This window comes from Clytia hemisphaerica, unplaced genomic scaffold, assembly GCF_902728285.1.
Source record: "Clytia hemisphaerica strain Z4C2 unplaced genomic scaffold, Clytia hemisphaerica genome assembly, whole genome shotgun sequence".
Classification (NCBI taxonomy): Eukaryota; Metazoa; Cnidaria; class Hydrozoa; order Leptothecata; family Clytiidae; genus Clytia; species Clytia hemisphaerica.
Genome location: NW_027103748.1, coordinates 461,199 through 483,181, shown reverse-complemented (window position 1 = coordinate 483,181; position 21,983 = coordinate 461,199). Strand labels below are relative to the sequence as shown.

The window sequence follows — 21,983 nt, the reverse complement described above, 5'->3', positions numbered from 1 at the left end:
ATCAAACTCAAGATAGTTAAGGATTCCAAAAATATGTAAAGTCTGTCACAATATAATTTTCAGCAGAGACAAAAAAGGCTGTAAAGCTTGGTCCTCACTTGTTGAAAAAATCGCGTCTAATCACTAGACGCCCGCGTCTAACATTAGACGCGCGCGACTAAGTGTTTGGAACCTCTAGTGAGTACACTCGTTAGACGCGAGCGTCTAGTGTTAGACGCGGGCGTCTAGTGTTAGACGCCTGGACTTTGACAAAATTTGTTAGACGCGTGGAACAAAAAATTTTGTTCCGCGCGTCTAACGTTCAAAGGCACCGCAATGTAAACAGAATTAAATGTCCCCAAAGTTGTAAATTCTGGTAATCTTTTCATATCTTTTTCGTATTTTTTAGCTCTTTTTGTCATAACTTTTGATCTAATGAAGCAATTTTAAAGTTTGATATACCAAAGTTTTAGTTAAACCTTCCTCTAAACGATTTCGAAAAAATCAAGCTAATGTATTTTTTTCACTTTTTCGCAATTTTGAATCAAACAGGGGAAAGTTTTTTCAGAGACATCTGGTATGATGTCTCTGACAGGGATTGTTGGCTTTCTCCAGTGGCCAGAAACTTTAATGTTACAAAGAGACGTTCTCTAACTGATATTGGCTGACGCATTGAGTGGTTTTCTTGCTGATACGATGTTGAATTAGTGAGAGAAGATGCTCAAAACAAGATGGAGTCATTCTTTGATACCGAAGAAACATTTCGCTGTCTTTTAGCAATGTTTGAAACAAGAGTATTAAACGTTCCATGGATTGGTCTTTCTTGAAAAATATCTCGTACCCAAAACTGCCTGCAACGCGCTTTTCTCCTATTTTGTCTTTTTCGTAACAAAAGTAAAAGGAGCAAATCTTCACAATTATCAAAGTAGCTTCCATCGTCACTGCTATCCATCTTCTTTCGATCACTCAATAAGAAAACATAAACTGAAGAGAAGCTCAAACTCATAACTTCACATTCACATTTCCCATATTTCCCATATTTTAATCCTTTAATTCAAAAAAGTTCATGGTAGTGAGGACAACAAAGACATAATTTCTAGACGCACGCGCCTAAGGCTTCGACGCGCGCGTCTAATGTTAGACGCGGGCGTCTAGTGATTAGACGCAATTTTTTCAACAAATGAGGACCAAGCTTAACTTTTGACAGAATTCGAATTAAACAGCGGTTTTGTGCTTGTTAAAAAGATAAACAGGGGCGGTGGCATATGGAATATATATTATTAACTTCATTAAAATAAAGTTTCAAAGAAATTTATTCTATCGAAAGATATATTTCAAATTTTATCAATGATTGACTTCAAAAACCATCAAAGAACATCAAAAAGAGCCTTTTTTAAGTCAACCGGGGCAAAGTTTTAAGCTGTATTATTTGACTGTATAAATACTTTTTGATTTTTTTCACAATTGTTTACGTTCTAAGATTGAAGAATTTCTGATATAAAAATAAAGATCATAGCATTATTCTACAAGAAATTGATTTTCTTCTTCTTCATTTCTTATCTTTGTTTTTGATAATATTCCACTCCAAATTATCTTTTTAACAAGCACAGAACCGCTATCTACTTCGAACTCTATCAAAAGTTACAGCCTTTTTCGTCTCCGCTGCAAATTATATTGAAGCAGACTTTAGTTTATCCTATAAATACAACATTTGGGTAAAGCAAAAATTCTTATTAAAGAAATTACGGGATCGATGGGATCAATTTAATGACAGTATTTCACAGTAAAACAAATATTAAACGTCTCCAAATATAAATAGTCAAAAAATCTCTAGATACTACGATACATAATCTGGATAAAAAAATTGTGGAATGAAATAAAAAATTTGCGAAAGAAATCATTTCACAGATTCGTCATCAGTTTTTATTTGATCCTGCTGACTAATAGTTTCATTTTCATTTTCTGTTTCCTCAGCTACCACCATCCCCGCATCCTCAGCCACCACCAAATTCTCGACCACGTGCGCACCACTTTCGTCCGAAATATCGGCTGACGAGTTCGTTGTGAAAGTCAAGATTTCTTGCGAGTGGCCACCGTCTCCAGCTTCTTCGACGGCGTTGGTGGCCATTTTCGCATTGTTCATTGCAGCTGCTACTTGGTCTAAAGATATATTGATGGTTTGACCATCAATAACCGTAGAGAGAGTTGCATTGGCTGGAAATTGCATCTCCGTTGCATTGAGAACATTTTCCGTCGGGTCGGTTGTTTTCACTGCGATACTCTGAGAGGCGGCCAAAATCTCGTCTTCCGTCATTAAGCGTGTTTTCTTTTCCGAGGGTTGTTGTTTAAAGAAAGGTGACGGGCTTTGAACACGTTTGCGAGTCGTCGTTGAAGTAGTGGAAGTGGTGTTTGCAGGGATGTGAGCAAGTGTTTCTGTTGTCTGGTCTTCGATAATCTGTTCTTCACTGACAGTGGAAATGTACATTCCGTCTACCTCGTCACCGTCCGACTCCATCTCTTGTTGTGTTTGGTGTTGGTGGTGGTGAGACGAAACGACCGCTTCCGTGGTATGAACGGTCGTCGTCTCACTTACTTTACCGCTCAATGCTACTTGCTTGGGTGTCACCAACTTGACATTGTACTGTTCAAAAACGGTTTGTGCACCGGACTGTTTACGACTTTTATTAGATAAGGGAATAGACGAGATAGGGAAAACCACTTTCGTCTTAGGTGCTGTCGAAAATATGGAAACGAGTTCTTTGAGTTCTGAGCGTAACCTATACAAGCTATCACGGGTGTGGTGCGCGAGTTGCAGTTTACTGATTTGTTGAAGTAATCCACGACATTGATTGGCTAATACTTGCGGTGTTTCGGCTGGTCGACGGGAGTCGTTCATCCTGGTCAACGAAAACTCTGGCGTGTAAGCAGGCAGCAAAGTAGCTCCCGTCGTTTGCGTGCCAACGTCAATGAGAAGACCGGGAGCGTCCGTTCGAATGTCTTGCGAAACAACCGACCAATCAGCTTGGAAGATGGGATTGGTGCGGTATGGAACACTCATCATGTCCCATGTCCAATCAGGGTAAGAATTGAAGATGGCGGCCAAATGAACGCATGGTAATTTAAAACGTTGCCAGTCCTCACAATCACAAGAAGGATAACTCGTGGTGTCACCGTACGAAATGGTGTGTAGTTGATCGTCAGGCTCCTCGCAACCTTGCACTGAAAATATACCTGGATGGATTTCCGTGATGTAATAGTTCCTAGTGCTGGCTATTTTCAAACGTTCGTAAATGTGTTTGGTTAGTTTTCCTGGTCGATTAGATAAATAGTTTGGAATGTCAGGGTAGATATAGTACAACTCGTTTTGAAGTCGGAAAGAGTCCTTGTTCAGCAGCTCGTACCTGTGAAAGAAATATTTGGAAACGGAAGTCAGAAGAGCACACAACAATTGAATAAAATTGGCAATTCCTAAATTTATAAAATATTAGAAAATTAGAAGAAAACCCATGATGCTATTGGTCTACTCAGTGGACTCTAAAAAAATTTGTCGACAGAATAAATAGGTTTGGGGAATATTCTTAGGACATTCCTTAACTTTCTTACAAAGTGTGTTCTTATAAAAAGGTAGTCAAATCGGAAAATAGGAAGATTCGAAGAAGCGAAGGAGAGCTTTTTACTGTTTCTTGGAGACTGGAACAATGTGCTCGATCAATTGTTGGATGAGATCGTTAAGTGGTGCTGATTTGTTAGCCAGTTTGATGCTCTTGAACATCTTCAGTTCATCGCTCAATGTTCGGTCATTGTGAATGGCCATCAAGTAATCATCTGGTCGATACCCTGCTACCCAACGCTGTAAAAAGGTTCCGAAAAATGCAATTCCGTTTGTTCAATTGATGTGTAAAATATTATTTAAAAAATTACTCTGAGAAAAAAAATAATCACAAAAATCATATCTCAGTAAAAGAGGGAATTTCCCTAATGACACTTAATAGAAACCACAAGCGATTATTATGCGCCTTGAACTAGATCAAAAAGAGTGTTCTTACATTGTAACGTCCTTATTGAGGGTAGCAATGACGCGGTCAATGAGCGTATGGCGAGGTCCGTCGTGCTAACACCTTTACTTACAACATTTACACCCCTCACTAACACTGGGTGGGTAATTTTTGGCAACTTCTCAAACGAGAGGCCTTAAACAAAAGAGAAATTGTTTGATGGAAAGATGTAGGAGTCATACCTTGGCTTGCGCTAACCAATTCAGTTGAAACCAATTTCTCATTTTGTCGGACATTTTCCAAACGTCACTTTCTTCCAGTTCTCGCGCCGCTTTGTTGAGTGTTTCTTCGGAGTATGAAAAAGCGATAGCGTCTAGATATTTCATGACATCCTCTTTGAATTCGACCACACCGTTGGATTCCATATCGAGCCATTCATGCCAAGCTTTTTCGCGAGACGCATCTGATACTAAAGCAAACGCTCCTAAAAAAAGGTTCAAATTTGGATCATCAATCAAGGAATTCACTTTTATTTACGCTAGACTTATGAAATAAAAATGGTAATCCATAAATGAGTTAGTTACCTTGAAAAGCGTTTTCGACAGCTGTAATCTGTTGGTCCTCAAAATCGACGACCACGAATTTGGGATTCCACCCAGGGTTCCATTCTTTGATGGTCTGCAAGCCTTCCTCGATCATGATGTGGTCGTTCGCTTGACAAATGAATTCGCCCACCAATTGAAAGTCTACATTCGTTTGCACGTATAAACAAAACAAGGGAAATGGAATCTTAGAATGGAGGTCGGATATCTGCGTCATAATGACTTGCGTGTTGTAGCGTCGCATGAGACGTTGTTGCTGCGGGGTCTGGTGACAGAACAACAATTTGGCGTTCTGTTCGTTCAAACCACCAAGGGATTGCGATGCTGCGTCTTCTTCCATGCTTTCTTCATTGTTCAAATCGAAGCCGCTCATAACGTTTTGAACGTGAAAATTGGACACCATTTTCTCGTCCGATCGTGCTTCTTTTAATCGCTCCATCAACGACTCCAACTTCTGTTGGGCTTCAGGTGAAATGTTCAATGAGGTCTTCGCTTTGGCCATGAAATAACGAACTTGCTTTTTAGACGGGAAATATTGACGTCGTGTTCGTGGGGGCGGCTGTTGTCCTTTAAGTATATAATAAATATCAATATAAAAAAATGTGTACTGGTAGACAATGTGGTAGACTGACAAAATAACCTTTAACATAACCGAACACTCGCAATTGGAAAAGCAATTTGGGAGTAAGAATAGTCAGCGAATAGATATATTCGGAATGTGGCTTTGCAAACAGCAGTTGAGCGAACTAACCTTTGAACATGACGCTGAGCACGTAATCTTCCAGTTTGGCTTTGACGTCATCGATAGAGATGTGGAGATCCTGCCAGACCAATTTGGAAACGTAAACACAAAGATCTGGGTGTAAGGCTTCTTTCACGATCGTTTCCTGTAGATGAAGAAGAAAAAAACATCTAACGCTCAAGATAATAAAGAAAAGAGAATGAGAGGTCATTAATCAATAATTACGGAAGAGATATCTTTTGAAATTCATTTGGAGGAATTTTTTTAATCAAATCTCGCAGAGAAATTGTTATGGTGACTTGACGAGTTTCGTCCAAATTTTCTTAAATTAGTTCTCGTGAAAAATTAGTTCCCTTACGAACGGTTAGGACATCGACATGCTTTAATTTGAGTACATTATACTTTCGTTTGGCGAATACTTCTAGTTTCGCGTTCAAAATTTTGACCAAGGAGCATTTCTAAATTCTGAACGTTTAAGAACAACTTGACTTGACTTACCTCGTTAATTTCGTGATTGTGTTCTTCCGACATGGATTTGACGACCAGTTGTGAACCGTCCTCTGATACTCCGAAACGAATGTGCATCTCGCATCCTTGCTTGAAAGTGCTGCAAAAGTGAACAGGAAAGTTTACAAATGAAAAAATAGTAAGAGATCACATTTTTATGTGATTAACATACATCAATAACTTTAGAATAAACACTTAAGAAAAAGACAGTTTTCTCCGTTGCCGTTCTCGATTATTCGCGGGCGCAAAAGATGGTTTCGTTCCACGCAGCAACATTAACCACAGCATCATTCCGAAAGGCAATCCGTAGAAGATTGAGCCAGCTTACCGCCTGTTCTTTTTCTTCTTATGAGGAACAGAGACCACGTGCATACATTTGTATGTGATTGATTTATAGATCAAGGGTCCCTTCGGCTCTAACAAAACTACTTCTTTGATATCAGAATAGAGACGAGTGTTATTGTCCATTTTGTATTTGCGCAAAGCTGACTCCATATCTTTGACAGTATCAAATTTCGCGCCCATACAAAGTTTTTGGCAATTTTCATGCTCCTGGTCCTCATTTGTGTTTTCGTTGTTTACATTCAGAGTGTTGGAGAATTCCAAATGGAACTGATGATTGTTCGGTTTTGGAAACTTGGTGACGTACAACAAGTAACCGAGGTTTTGGTCAGCAGGGCAATTCCCTTCTTCTACAGCTTTAGAGTATTCGTCAAAACATTTCCTGAGCTTAGCAGAAATGCTGGTACGATTCTTTCTGGTGTCTTTGTTGATGATAAAGTCTGGAAAAACAAACAGTTTCTTGCAGACCATTCGAACTGGGCATCCCATCTTTTTTGTCGGTCTTGCTAAATTTCTAGTGTATACAGTTTCACCCATTGACAGTCTCTTTTGGCGCACTTTGTCTTTAGTAGAGACGTTGATGTCCTTCCCTTGACTGCACATATATCTTGAGTTGCCAACAATAATGAAAGGGAAGCCTAGAAAAGGTATAGGGAGTTCTCCAGTACCGACTTCCCATCGAATGAATGGATATCCACATCCGGTACCTTTTTCTAATTTCTCCTTCTTTGGTTCGTCAAGGATTTCCTTCAGTGTGGCTGTTGGAGAAAAGAATTAAAACAAAGTTTAAGGATCAGAGTGATAATTATTTCATAACGCAGAATAAAACCGTTCACTTCACCAGCTAAAGGTCTTTCAATAATTGAATCAGTGAGAGACCAGTTCAGGGTTGAAATAAGAAAGATATCGTTGTAAATACAAAAGTATACTTACTACATTGGCTAAAATTTCTTGAGTTGGCTGCTGTACAGAAAGCCGCCATCGAAGATTTTTGATAACCTTTGAATGTTTCATTAAACAAATCGTACGACCTGAAAGCAATGTAGTCAGCAATTTTGATAGGTCGTTCCTCTGTTGCCACCTCCTCTGAGAGTTCTGGTAAAAACTCAAATTCTACCAGGTCAGCTTCAATAGGCACACATTCATTTTGGATTGCCGCCACCACACCGCTATCAATGACCGTCTCCTCGCTCTCTTGAGGGTTGTCCATCGAAATTTTGTTCATTCGAATTTTCATAGCTTCAAAGGCAGCATCCATCTAAAGAATCACAAATATTAGCTTTATAACTAATAACAAGTAAACACTTTCAGTGTTGTGGCCAACGCAAAAGGTAACCCAAAAAAATACAATAAGAAATAATGTGAGAAAAAGATGTACACGTTTTGTTTTTTTAAGAAACTAGTTTTCCCAAGCAGCCTCAATGTTTCTTAAGAAATCGGCCTTTTGAGCCTTAAATGTTTCTTACATGTTTCTAAACTTTGTCAAGCTTAAAGGACGCATGTCGATAATACAATAGTCTAATTGACTAATCTACGGTACTTTCCTATCTTCTATATTGATTTTCTGACTTTCTCAAGTGTTTCTAACTGTTATGTATGTATATTTCTGGAACCTTGATTGGAAGGTTCTTAAAAAAAAAACGAATTAAAAAATGCTATTTTCTCATTCTCAGCCTCAGCATGTTTCTTAGATGTTTCTTAGTTTTTAGGCATTCTGAGCCTCATGTTTCTTAAAAGTGTGTTTCTTAAGAAAAAAAAAAACGTGTATAGAAGAATCAGGTCGATCAACATTTTTGTTTCCGAAAAGATGAATATCTCTATATATAAAAGATGAAACAAGCTAGATGCTGAATGGACCTACCTGATGATGAAAGTTAGATATCAATGCGAGGAGAAAAATGAAAAAAATCTGTCAAAAAATATAGCGTTTTGCGAAAATGCATAACGCAATAAATTCATCATTGAATGTTGATGGGGGGAGAGGGAAGGGGGTAGGGAAAAAAATAAATAGAAAGTTCTGGTCGCAAAAATCAGTTATATTGACAATTGAATCATGCTTGATGGTGAGCATTGTTATCAATACTGTTTTTGTGTGAAAAACATAGAAATATAGAAAAAAAATCCAATGAAAATCTGATGGCGATTTCCGGCATTTTCAACCGGAAAAACCTCAACCTCAAAATTCGAACTCGGCCATGTTTTGGGAAATTGCGAATACGCATCTTTCTGCAAAAAATTCCGAACCAACTAAGCTAATTACTCATTACGAAATATTGAGCTTCAAAAAGCGCAAAAACTGGACAAAATAGCTGTTTCTGGCTGAAAAACACGGTTTTCAAGGGTTAATATCTCGAGTTAGGTACAGAAATCACCTATATATACTTGCAATATATCTCTAATCTTATTATTTTGAGAGCTTTCCAAAAATATACAACAGGTCTCCGTTTTCTCGAGCTAATATTTTCATTAATTTTTAATCCTATGATTTTTGCCTGAGACCGTCATATTTGTCCGAAAATCACACCAAAGTGTCCGAAAAAAAATTGGAAACATATTAATTTCAATTCCCCTACCCCTTAGCTTTCCAAAAATGTATAACAAGTGCTTCTAACAAAACAGTCAAGCGATTCCAAAAAATCGAACAAAATTCCCCCTACTATTAAAAGAGATCATATTTTCCAAAAGTTTAATTTGGCGGATGGCTGAAAAAAGAAATTTTGGCGGGAACTTAATTTGGCGAGTTCTGGCCAAATCCGCCAAATCCGCCAAATCCACCAAATTTTCTTTCCGCCAAAATTTCTTCCTTTAAGGTATATCGAAGAAGAGCCATCCAAACTGAAACACAAACTGGTCACAAATAAGCATTTTCAGGGGGTTCACAATCGGCGAAGGGGTAGAACTGTCCACCCCTAAAAATTCCTACAAATATATGTATGACAAATCTTTATTATCTTCCCATACTGAAACATTTTGGATAAATATTTTGATGTCACCTTGATGTTTCGAGGAAGAGGGTTAGAACCATGAAGTTTTTAAAATAGGTTTTAATTGTCTAAAAACAACATGGCGATATCTCACTCAACCATGAAGGTCATATTGACGTTTGTCATTGGTACAGGAGAATAGATCTCACCAAGCAAGTCAAAGGGTTAAGGAACCTTACTTATCATATTTTGATGTAAATAGACCTTTTATTAACGACAATTATACCATTGTAGCTGTGATTCTTATTGGAAAAAACATTATAGACTTACAATAAGCTAGCTATATAATAGTAACCTGATGAATCGATCTCCACACACTTAATCATACTGAGGTAGAAATCACTTACACAGAGATTTTCTCAGGCTTAACAACCAACTAATGATCATGCTAGATCCAAATCAGACACAACTTCATAAATTCTGATGGCCAAAAAACTACTGCCAGAAAAAGAATTCTAATGTTTAAAAAACAATCAAGGAAAAATAGCAGTCCTCCTAATCAATGCTAATTGATTTTTCAAAAATTTTCCACCCATGACATTCTTATTCCACCCCCACTGGCCCTTTGAAAAAAAAGCATTGCTTTTTCACATTGGACGACACTTTGGTACCTAGTCGCTGTGTCACAGTGAATGGTATGTTTTTATTTCAGCATGTATCTTTGAAAGACCCTGCAAAGCCCTAAGATGTGACCCCTGCCCTAAGATGTGACCTGTTTGCCCCAACATGTGACCCCACTCGCCCTAAAATGTGACCCCAAAGCGCTGCTCTAAAATGTGAGCCAATTGCTCTAAGATGTGACCGAAGAAAAAATCAGTTGTAAATTAAAGTGAGTTATTGGTTCTGGTGAATCTGCTAGCTACCTGACCCCAGGTATTATTTCTCAGTACAGACCTCACTAGAAGCTAACTAGCCATTGTATCGATCATTCATTCATTTTCATGAATTTTATGTGACCAGATAAGGAAAACTCGTTTTGTAGAGGTTTTAAAATTAAACTAGAAAAAAGCTTTGTCTTTCCAGAATGCGTAGAAAGGAAAAGAATTTTCACCTGAACAATGACAGGTTAACTTTATTGTTATTTTCGAAAAATATCTTCACATATTAAAAATTATGTCTATACACATATTAAATATAGCCCAATTTAATTTTGATTAATTTGGAAAGGTACTTTCGAGTTGCCGTAACTTTTTTGAAGACCTGATAATTTAAACATAGGGCAAACGTTAAAAACGCAGCTCATGTCTCAGATTCCCAAGAAACTTCAATTCCTCAAGCTGATTCACCAGAACTATAAACTCCACCACCACATTTGCCAGAACCATCAACTTCATCAGCAGATTTGCCAAAACCTTCAAATCCACCAGCAGATTCACCAGAACCATCAAATCCACCAGCAGATTCACCAGAACCATCAACTCCACCACCACATTCACCAGAACCATCAATTCCAAGAGCAGATTTGCCAAAACCATCAACATCACCAGTGAATTTGCCAAAACCATCAACATCACCAGCACATTCACCAGAAACTGATTTTTTTGGGGTCACATCTAGCGGTAAGTGGCTCATATCTTAGGGCAGCTATTTAGGATCGCATCTTAGGGCAAGTGCGGTCACATCCTGAGGCAAACGGTTAAAACATCTTAGGGTAGGGGTCACATCTTGGGGCTGTACAGATCCCAATGACTTGGAGAACTGTTAGTGTTGTCAGATACATTGGATTTACGGCCTCTCACGGTGTAGGTCTACTTTACAGCATTTCATGTAGCCTGAATAACAATTAGAGATTTGCTGCAAAATTTGTAGCACCCTAAGCGTTTAAAGTAAGTAAGTAAGTCTGTGACCGCAGTCGGAGGCGACCTGAAGGCTCCTCTTTCAACAGCTATCTACCCAAAGGTAGGGGAGGGCGCCACTCTTTCTGGCCTGATCTAAGGGGTGCCCTTTGAAGTGACAGAATTCACTACGTTTATATTTCATGTGCCAAATTTCCCGCCTGTACACACCTTATTACAACCTGTATTTATTTATTCTGAAGAATTTTCCCGCCTGTACGTTTATGTATTCCCTCCTGTCAGGGGGGGTCGGTAGTAAAATCTCAGACATATATGAGTAGTAAAAGGATTTTTATGAATTTTTACATACCACCACCCAGACTCTTGGAAGAGGTATTTTACTACCCTGGTAGTAAAAGTTTTTGGGACAATTTGTCATAAAGACCACCTATTTTTTGGTTGCTTTTCGCACTGATTTTACAAAAAAGCTAAAAATGATTATTTCTGTGACACATTTTTCACTTTGTGCAAAAATTAATGTTTTGCCCTTAGAATTAAAGTCTTTTTTATATTGACAAAAAATCTCGAGAATTTTTTGTTTGCAGCCAACAACTTTCCAACAGAAAATATTTTCAAGTTATAAAAATTTTCAGATTTTTTTCAGAAAAGTCATTCAGAAAATTAAAAGAATTACAAAAATAGCTAAATTTGCTAATTTTACCAGTTTTAACTACCCAGGTAGTAAAATTTTTTCAACATTTAACACATAAATACCACCCATTTTAGTATTTAACTAACCTGGGTAGTAAAAATTTTTTTTGATTATTCGTCACACCACCACCGTAGTAAACGTCATTATGTCTGAGATTTTACTACCGACCCCCCCCCTGCTCCTGTGCGTTTATTTATTTTCAACCAATATCGCCCAATTCATACTGGAAAAAATTTGTTATTTTTTGTTAAAAAAGATATGTAGAAAGGCCGTTAATTACATTGTGGGAGATTACGAGTGTTACACAAGTAAATTTAAACGTTTTGCTTATTTAGTACTTTTTATTGATCGTCGTTTCAACCTGGATGTTCTACTTTTAAAAAATTGGTAGATTTTTCCCTTACGTTTATTTTAGCCTGTACGTTTATTTATTTTGGTTCTGATTGTTGCCTGTACGTTTATTTCAGCCTGTATATACGTTTATTAATTCCAATTTTATTCTCTCCCCTGTACGTTTATTTTGGTCTGTATGTTTATTAGGCACCCGAGAGTACCTTATAGAAGGCGCTGGTCTAGCATACATTCTATGAAAAAAATAACAAAATTTTTGCTTTTGTTTGCAAAATTTTAGGCTGTGCATGACTATTATTGAGGATGTTAATTTTCAAGGAGCCCGCCAGAGAAATTGCATGAAATTTTGGTCAATTCTGCAAATCTTGATGAAGTAAAAGTTTCTTTAGTTTTCCGAATGTGGATCAAGCAATACCGGAAAAAGTCTAGGTCAAAGTGTCTGCTCTCCTATTTAGCATACCTGATTCTCTTGGATACTACTCTGGAGAGGCATCCTAATTTGCAATAATTCTTGATTGTCTTATTTTCACAATGAGGTTCGCTTTCCACTCGCAGCAGTTTACTTTAGCAATTAACAAATCTTTGCCAGGCAGGGTCAAGTCATGTCATCTGAGGGAAATTGGGTGTAGTTTGTAGTTCATTCAATGTGGTGCTGATGGGATGCTCTTTGAAAAGTTTTGATAGTTGCATTAAGAGACAGTTAATGGTATAGTGTCCCCCATCTCTATGGCTCGCACTACGGAAAAACACTCTCGCCCAAAAATTCCTGCACAAATTTTTTTGTAAAACACTTTCAATTTCAGTGCCAAGGAAATGTTACAAGATGGCAGGAGGTTTTTGAACATAAATCTTCAAAAAAATGGAACTTCAAAACGGAATATCTGAAAAACTACTAAAGGTTAAAAGATAACTGACCCTTCGCCTCATGCATTTTTTTTCTGAGGATAAGGCCGATTAAATTTACATATGAGTTTACCGTCGGCCGCCCGCATCTCTAAAAAGCACCCGCATGAAAATTTCATTATTTCTATATTTCTTTACAACTACAACCTCCATCGTTGTTAAAATCGTCTCAGCGCAGGATTCCCTCTACGCATGACCTTTTTCCCAGAGTAAACACGGGTAAATAAAGAAGATTTTTTACAGAAAATGTGACCGCCCTCAATCCTACAACTACAGCGGGCGTCACGCCCATCTATCTGCCTAACCGCCATGGCGGCCATTTTAGTTTTTTGCCAAATCTAGCGCCACTGTAGCAATCAATCTTTATTTTTCGTTCGCAAAACATGTGTAGGGTTGAAGCGAAGCAAAATTTTTTATTTTGAGAGAGAATGGTTAGCAGAAATGGTGGATAAGGTGCTGTTGGGAAAATAATGAATAATGAATAGGCCGATGAAATTTACATATGAGTTTACCGTCGTGAACTTACCCAAAAATAGATGCGGCATGATTTCATTATTCATTATTCATTATTTCCCCAACAGCACCTTATCCACCATTTCTGCAAACCATTCTCTCTCAAAATAAAAAATTTTGCTTCGCTTCAACCCTACGCATGTTTTGCGAACGAAAAATAAAGATCGATTGCTACAGTGGCGCTAGATTTGGCAAAAAACTAAAATGGCCGCCAGGGCGGTTAGGCAGATAGATGGGCGTGACGCCCGCTGTAGTTGTAGGATTGAGGGCGGTCACATTTTCTGTAAAAAATCTTCTTTGTTTACCCGTGTTTACTCTGGGAAAAAGGTCATGCGTAGAGGGAATACTGCGTAGAGACGATTTTAACAACGATGGAGGTTGTAGTTGTAAAGAAATATAGAAATAATGAAAATTTTAGGAATTTTGAAGATAATGAAATTTTCATGCGGGTGCTTTTTAGAGATGCGGGCTGCCGACGGTAAACTCATATGTAAATTTCATCGGCCATAATGAAATCATGCCGCATCTATTTTTGGGTAAGTTCACGAAGGTAAACTCATATGTAAATTCCATCGGCCTAAGGGCTTTTCATTAAACTTGGTTTGGCATTTTGAAAATGAGTTTGAAATATCGACCAACCTCCCTACTATAGCAGTGCCTATAGACCAAGAAAAAGGCCTAAAGCCTGGAGCTGTCTATTGAGAAGATTATTGTGTACTAGATACTACTAGATATTGATGGAAAGATTGGTGAAAAACTTCAATATACGCCATTTCGGAGTTCGCGACGCCATTTTGCAGGCGGAGCAAAAATGGCCTTGGAGGGGCAGAGGCCGGTGGAGATTCCTTTGTAAACAAAAGAGAATCCTCTTTCTAAAAACTATTCTGCAATTTCCTGCAATTTCTTGGTGGATGGAAAATGGAAAGTGAAGGCTGTCTTTTTGTATTTGTTCACTAAATTACCATAAAAGTGCTTAATTACTACTTTACCATTGTAAAGTTTTTGTTGGAATACTCCTGATTTTGAACCTGTGCGTCAAAGATCAACCGATGGGTTCATGATGATATGATACGATGCTGTTATATACAATGCTTGGGCAATTTTTGAATACAAACTAAATCTTAGACTGTGTTATTGTGTATAATCATCAAGATTTCGTGAATGGGCTATCCGTGGGCTAACCCTATTTTATAGACAGTCAACGGTGTAAAATTATGGATTATGTACGGATGAATTTGCTCTCACCACAGCTGCTTAAACAGGCTTAAAGACTTCATAAAAGTTAAAACAAATGATGATCGTGTTTTTTTTTCTTACAAAAATTTACTTCTGAATATACTCAAACTTATTCTTTCTTTTAGTTGAATTTCAAATGTATCATCAAATTACTACTGCAGTCATTGTTCTCCTAATTAATAGATCTTATTTTTTATATTTTTTTATTGAGCTAATGCTAATGGCAGTGTTTAGCTAGAGATATTTTTGTTAGCCACAAATTCATGTTGAATATATAAAACTCTGTCCATCTAAAAAAACAATAGTGTGTTCCATTATTTATCATTGCTTTGATGCATGGGAATTTCCTAGATGGGGAAAATACCTAGAAAAAAAAGAATCAGGACAATTCTGTAGGAGACTCCTTTTGTTTAATTCCCGTTTTCTTTGATATGATTATATAGAAAGACCCCAGTCACAGCATTGTTTTTAGATATGAACAATCAGGCAATGAAGAATAGAGGACTCTTGGTAAGCTAAAGAAGAGAAATATTTAGGTTTTGTGTAATAACATCGGTGATAGATTTATAGTTCTAAGTGAAAAATTATATCTTGACTGTTTGAGGATGAGTTTCAATCGAATTTTTAAAGGTTTGTTTACTATTTGTGTAGACACGACGAGGGAGTGCTGGAGGAATCACCCAAAGGGGCTTGTTTTGCTCTATCTCAGTCGGGCACAACTCGATAATAGTCCGAGATCCTAGCTTACGGCTTTCCGAAATGATTTTCTGGTTGAGGCCGACTGCACCCCCGCCATTAGATTTGCTCCGCTTACAAAATGGCGTCGTGAACTCCGAATTTTTTTTTTTTTTTTTTTTTTTTTTGAAAAGAAAATATATATATTCTGATTAGGAACTTTTCACCATAAAATAAAGGGGTGAAAACCGTTAAAACTTTCCAAAACTTCCTGTTGTAAAGATTAGAAAAACAAAAAAACACAAGCTTCTAAGCATTGAAAAATAATAGGTTAATAGGGTTCTAGACATAACCTGCAGCTTCGGTTATGCCAATGTCGTTGATGTTAATGGCAGCTTTCTGTGGGATTCTGCTTCCCCTTATGCATAGAACTGTAGAACGAATGAGTGCAAAAGAAATTTTCGTTCTCAGATAGTTCAAAGTAAGAGAGAAAAGTTCACCTCTCTTTTCAGCCATTAGTGCTGCAAGGGAACGAATGAAAATCTGTGCTTCCCTGCCAGTTCCGCCATTGGTAGTAAAAACAAGCGGCGTAAAAGAGCCTCCTTCAATCCTGATGATGCGATCATTATAGTGTCTCTTTTTTTCCCTTTCGTTAGCTTCAAACATGCTAGAGGGGCTCTTCCTAGAGTACCTTTGGGCATAGGCATTGAATACCCTAACATCAAAAAATGCCCTCTGGCCTCTAGTCCAGAACCCCATAGCGCTGATATCCGCTCTTGCTCCGTCCTCTCTGATCGTGCCAGGTGTTAAGTCCTCTCCAGTAATGGGTTCTAGGCTTGGCTCAACCGCAACATCTTTCTTGACTTCGCTCAGTAGTGTCGATAGAGTGTCTCTTATCTCATTGTGTCTCTTATAGACGAAACCTCCTTTTGGGCACGATAGTGCATGTTCGATTGTGAAACGATTACCACATGCGCAATTGGTGGGGAGATGTTTCAGTTGCCATCGATAGCGGATTGAGATGGAATCAAAGAACTCTCGTTTCGTTAGATTAAAATTCTCACATTTCAGTGGTTTTGCGGTGAGCCAGTTTGAGGCCCCTTTTAACTGAGCAAGTTCGTTAGCCTTTCTCTGATCCGGTGTCATTTCCGTTCTTAATTGGTCCAATAACCTTTGATGTCTAGCCTCATTCTCTCTCATGATCTTATACTTCACTTTTGTGTTGTTTCCCGGAAACTCTGTCGTTTGTGAGATGATGTTCTTGCGGAGTTCATCACTGACTGTTCTCATACTCTGTACTGGCAATTTCAGATAGGATAGGTAAGCCTAGGCCACCAAGTCTGACTGGGAGAGTTAAAAGCTTCCGTTCAAGTCTGCTGCATCGATGACCTTCTGTCAAAGCTGGTATCAGATGGTTGTCAATTGCTTCGTCTAGTGGTATGAGCAGCTCATCAATGTCCTTGAGCACACGTAAAGACCCCTTTCATGTGATGTCATATGTTTTGGATTACCTTGTTTAGCCTAAATAAAATATATTACAAATTTGGATGATAGAGGCAATATGCCTCCAACTTTGCCTCCAAATTCTGTCTCTTTTATTCCAGATTTTGTTAAAAAAGACCATACAGAAAAGAAGCCTAAGCGAGAAAATCAAAACAAGATGAAAAATTATGAAAGGGGTCTATAGGCGCATTGGGGTTGTGATTTTGCAATCTCACTGAGTGTTTCGATTTGTTTCACCCATGAACTCCGAAATGGCGTATTCAAAATTAAAACAAACAAAAAACGAAAGTGAAAGTAGCCGCCGCTCGAGTTTGATTCGTAGAGGGCAAAATAATCTCGTTTCTAAATTGTAACGAGCAAATTTCCACTCTACATTATTCATTTGACTTCAAACTCTGGGGCATTGAAATAAACATAGAGCAAAGTGAAAAATAAAGCTTACCTTGATGCTGTAATTCTCCGGCCCAAAAAAAAACAAATCTACATTGAAAACGACGAAAGAATAAATACTTTGCGTTTTTTCTTCAAGAAGTAGCCGCCATCTTGAAGTTCGAATAAATTTTACAAACTCAAGCCAATTTTACAGACCCGAATAAAATCGATCCACCCACCGGTACCGGATCATGTAAACAAAACGTGGAACCGGAGCCGACGCCCGCGCCATTCTTTTTCGACGGCAACGGAGAAAATCAAAACAAAGGCAAAGAAAATTTACATGTTAAGCAATTTTGGAGAAAGGAGAGACAGCGTTTGCATTTTTGATATGTGTCGAGGGAAAAAAGAACATACTTTTGAGGATTCTTTTTATCTTTTCGCTCTTCTGCAGATTGTCTTCCACCATAGCTACAACAAAATCTTAATTCTGCGAATCGTAATCCTGGGTTAGTTTCCATGATTTTTCTCGCTGTTCCCGGTGCCCTTTTAGCGAGTGCTTCCACTGTCCTTCCGTCTCTTCTCCACAAATGAACATGATTATCTGTTTCGTATTTATTGATTGCTTTATAAAGTTCTTCAAGATCAACGAAACCAGCGCCTAAACGAACCTCTGATGCATTTCCGGTGTTGCTGAAATATTGTGCTTCTGGTTCTTGCTCGTTTGTTACAACCTGAGAAAAATATCAATTCAAAATATAAATGAAAAGCATGCGCTAAATACAACACTTAAAATGTGTTCGATTATTTTAAATAACAAACCTCCACATGGTTGTGAGTTTCAAATTTTCCATTGACAACCAACTTCATGCCGTCGTCAGAAATAGCAAACCGGATAAACATCTTACAGTCTGTGTATCTTGCAAGCCCACTATAACGAAGCAAAATTACCATTATTAATCTCGACGAATAAAGAGCTTAAAAGGTTCAAAATATTATGCAAAAAAAACTAAAACAATGATATATACCTTTCATCCATACAAGCAATTTTCTGCGCTTTTCTTTTACCACCATAGACACAACAATAGAGAAGTTGCCCATACTTCAACCGTTCATTTATCTTGTCTAACTTTTGCAATTTCAAAGATCTTTTAAGCAAGGCCTCCAGTGATCTGACATCGCGTTTATAAAGCTTTATCCCATTTTTTTCTTCATAGAGTCGTAATGATTCTTCCAAATCTTCAAGGCAGTAAAATGAATCGCCAATATTCAGCTCTCCTAGGAGATAAGAAAACCATTTGATATATACTTTCGGGATAAATGAATCTCCTAAAATTGCACCCAAAATTTGAAAATTTCAAAAATCAGATTTTCATTGTAAGTTACACTGTATATTTTATATTTTAGAAGAGAATTGGCATTTCCAGTGTCATTTTAATATTGGTTTTGTTCATTTGTGTCAGACTGACAAAAATTTGGAAAATGTTGTGGTACAGCCACTTTGAAAATACCTTAAGACTAAGAGAAGAAGTTTAATTTGGCGGATGGCATGAAAAACTAAATTTGATGAACTTGATTGGGCAGATTTTTACCAAGTCCACCAAATTTTCTTCCATCCAAAATTTCTTCCCTTCGGATAGACAAAACCAAGCTGGCGCTTAATCCACCAAAAATGTTTTTATTTGATTGTCGGGCAATGTTTTGTATTGACATTTTGTACATGACATCAATGTTAAGTACTGTTGCAGGTTTATATTTATTTTTTAGACAAAATAAATTTTTATAAAAGTTTATAGACTCTTTTTTATAAGCAAAACGTTTATATGCATATACTCTCGGGTACCTAATAGCCGGGGGGTTGGAATAAGCAGGGGGGTTGGAATAAGCAGGGGGGTTGGAAAAAATCTCAAAATTAATAAGCGGGGGGGGGGGGGGGGTTGGAATAAAAATGTCCTGGGTGGAAAATGTTTGAAAAGGAGGCTAATACAGCAGAATTAAACAAAAAAAGGGAACTTTCAAAAACATTTTCCCAAAAATTAATAAGTGGGGGGGTTGGAATAAGAATGTCCTGGGTGGAAAATTTTCGAAAAATTAATTAGCGGGGGGGGACGGCTATTAGGTACCCGAGAGTACTTTAATTTAAAATAAGCATAATGCTAAGCATAGCTTGAAGCTGAGAAAACTCATAATGAACAAAAATAGAAAGTTCTGAAATCAGGGCGAAAACATTGATATAGGCTGATATAGGGGGTAAAATGTGAAAAATCTGACAGAAAAGAAAAAAAAATTAATTTTGCGGGAATTAAATTTGGCAGATGGCCGAAAAAATTTAATTTGGCGTGAACTTAATTTGGCAGATTTCAGAAAAATCTACCAAATCAACCAAATTTTCTTCCCGTCATAATTTCTTCCCTTAAGTTGAGTGCACTTCTTTCCCAGGGTGGATGAAGTCATAAAAAAGTAAGAGCCAAAATGAAAATAAGTCAAATTAACGATGTTTGAAAAGAAAGCTTTTGCAAGCATGCAACTATATAACTTGGGGCTGAGAATGAAATTTCTTTAAGCATATTATTAGTTCCTATCAAAACTTATAAAACGATTTTCATCAAAAAAGCTTTTCCTGTTTCCAGATTATTAATCCAAGACTCGTGTTGAAACACTCATTTCTAAGCAAAGATGAGTAACCAATTTTTGTCAAAATTATTCATTTTTTTTTAATTAATAAATTTTCATGTTTTTGCTAATCCCCATCCCCTTAACAAATTGCAAAAAAATTACTTTACTTCTTCTAGCAACTTTTACATTTTACGGTAAGCTCTCTGAAATTTTTACCACACAAACTCTTTTGAAATTATTCAGAAACAAGCTGTTTAATGGTATTGAAAATACACCCTTCGTTAGAGATTGGAAGAATAGACCTTTTTTTAAGAGGCAGCCATGTTGAATAATTATGTACTCTAGCAGAAAAACAATTAAACAGCCATGTATAATTTTTAAAATATGCATGAAACAGTAATTAGGCATGGCTGTATCATTGTTTTTATGCTGTGGAGTACATAATTATTCAACATGGCTGCCTCTTTAAAACAAGGCCTATAGGAAGGTCTAAATCACTGATTGAAAAAATATCTTATATGATATCTTGATTGGCAATTGAAAAGATCTATTCCAAGCACTTAAAGAAAGTTGTCTGAATCAGACCAATTTACGGTACATTCTACGTCAGTAACAGTAGAGTAGTGCTGAGAAACATTTTGCAAGTGCTTTATCTCAAAACCATAGAACAAAAGATGTCTGGAAGTCAAACATCAAAAGTAATCTTAGGCGGTAATCGAAATAATGCTCTGTCTAACGGGTGTTATAAATGCATGCGGGCGGACGGGCGGTCAAAAAAAATTCCCGGGATTTTTTAATCACGCCAGTAATTCAGGGGCGGGTGGTGACGCGAGCAAAACAATTTTTCGATGGCCGTCAGATCAATTGAGAAAAAAGCTATACTTTTTAAGTTTAATAGAACAAATTGCTTTTCCCGGATTTTTTTCTGCATATCTCCGCACCGGAAAATCAGCAGAAAATATGATGCGGGCGGGTGACGCGAATAGAACATTTTTTCGATGACCGCCTTATTATACATCTTTTTAATAAATTTTACCTGGAATCTTTTCATTTTCAGCAGCATCCACATTTGCAATAATAAAGTCACCCATCAAAGCATCAGCTTCTGATTTTAAAACTTCTGTTGCATCAAGTTCAACACCATGATGAACAACACCAACCTGAGCAGTAACTTGCTCAACTTCGTCTGCATTTAGATTATGAGTTAAATCTGCAAGTTGAAACAATTGCGTTTTGGTGTCTATAGTAGAAGGATCACTTTGCTGAATTTGAACTTGTACAACTTGGTGTTCCGAATGATCTGTTTGAATTATTCCTCCCTCGGCAGTTGGACCCAGGCCACTTGCAATGCTACTAACAGGAACTGAAATAATAGTATGTCCTCCCTCTGTACCTTGAATTTCTCCAACAAGCTTAGCTTCTCCATCCTTGATGTCACTTAAATTTGTTGTTGTTCCAACAAGAGATGGTTGGTTTAAAGCAACTCTTAGTAGATCTTGCACTCCTTGCGCATTTCCATCAGATACATACAACAAAATCTCGTTTGATTCAGAGGAAGGCACTATACATACATTCTCATGGCCTTCCTCAGTGGCTTGGATTTCTTCATTGTGAGATGCCACTGAATTATTTTCACTTGCTAATTTCTCCTCACGCTTCTCCACACCCGCCATTTTGGATTTTGAATTTAGAAATTGGAAACTTTTCACTTTCATCTGGTCTGCAGATTGATCGTGATTTTGCCCTTTACAAAATATAGAATGGCGGTAAAATAAAACGTACTCAGCAAATAAATTCGGGCGGGTACTTTTTTGTAATGGGCGGGCCCGCCAAAGTAGCACCTCTCTCTGCTGATGCTCAATCGAGTCTATCTCCATGAAGCATGAAATCCAGTGGACTCTTTTTCAACTTCTTCACTTAGTATTTGAAAAAAAATAGATTTATCGTGTTGATTCTCCCAAAGAAAAAAAATACCCTCTAGAGAAGAGGTGCTGCTCTTGCTTTTGAAGTGTAAAAAACTAAGAAAAAGTAGAAAACTAAGAAACCCATGTGGTCACTTTTTTTGCAAATAATTGAAAAAATGAGTCCCACGTAGGGTCCATTGTTCGAACAGTAGCGGAACACCCCTGTCAGTCGTCAAGGGTAATATCCCCCCCCCCCCCGTGGCTGGTAGGAC

At 37.6% G+C, this 21,983-nt stretch overlaps 1 protein-coding gene and 1 non-coding gene across 2 annotated transcripts; one reads left to right on the top strand and one right to left on the bottom strand.

The window, feature by feature from the left end:
• Nucleotides 1–1,738: 1,738 nt before the first annotated feature.
• Nucleotides 1,739–21,529, bottom strand: LOC136805412 (uncharacterized). The gene is made up of 10 exons (XM_067061994.1): nucleotides 20,844–21,529; nucleotides 18,220–18,469; nucleotides 18,014–18,122; nucleotides 17,609–17,925; nucleotides 5,817–5,925; nucleotides 5,328–5,463; nucleotides 4,559–5,143; nucleotides 4,217–4,458; nucleotides 3,657–3,829; nucleotides 1,739–3,380 (listed from the first exon to the last, which is right to left on the bottom strand). Exons 1-10 carry the CDS (start codon nucleotides 21,520–21,522, stop codon nucleotides 1,877–1,879), a joined length of 4,104 nt encoding a protein of 1,367 aa, XP_066918095.1. The 5' UTR covers nucleotides 21,523–21,529; the 3' UTR covers nucleotides 1,739–1,876.
• On the top strand, nucleotides 4,031–4,153 carry LOC136805458 (U4atac minor spliceosomal RNA). The gene has a single exon (XR_010846404.1). It is a non-coding gene; the product is annotated as a U4atac minor spliceosomal RNA (small nuclear RNA).
• Nucleotides 21,530–21,983: the final 454 nt, after the last annotated feature.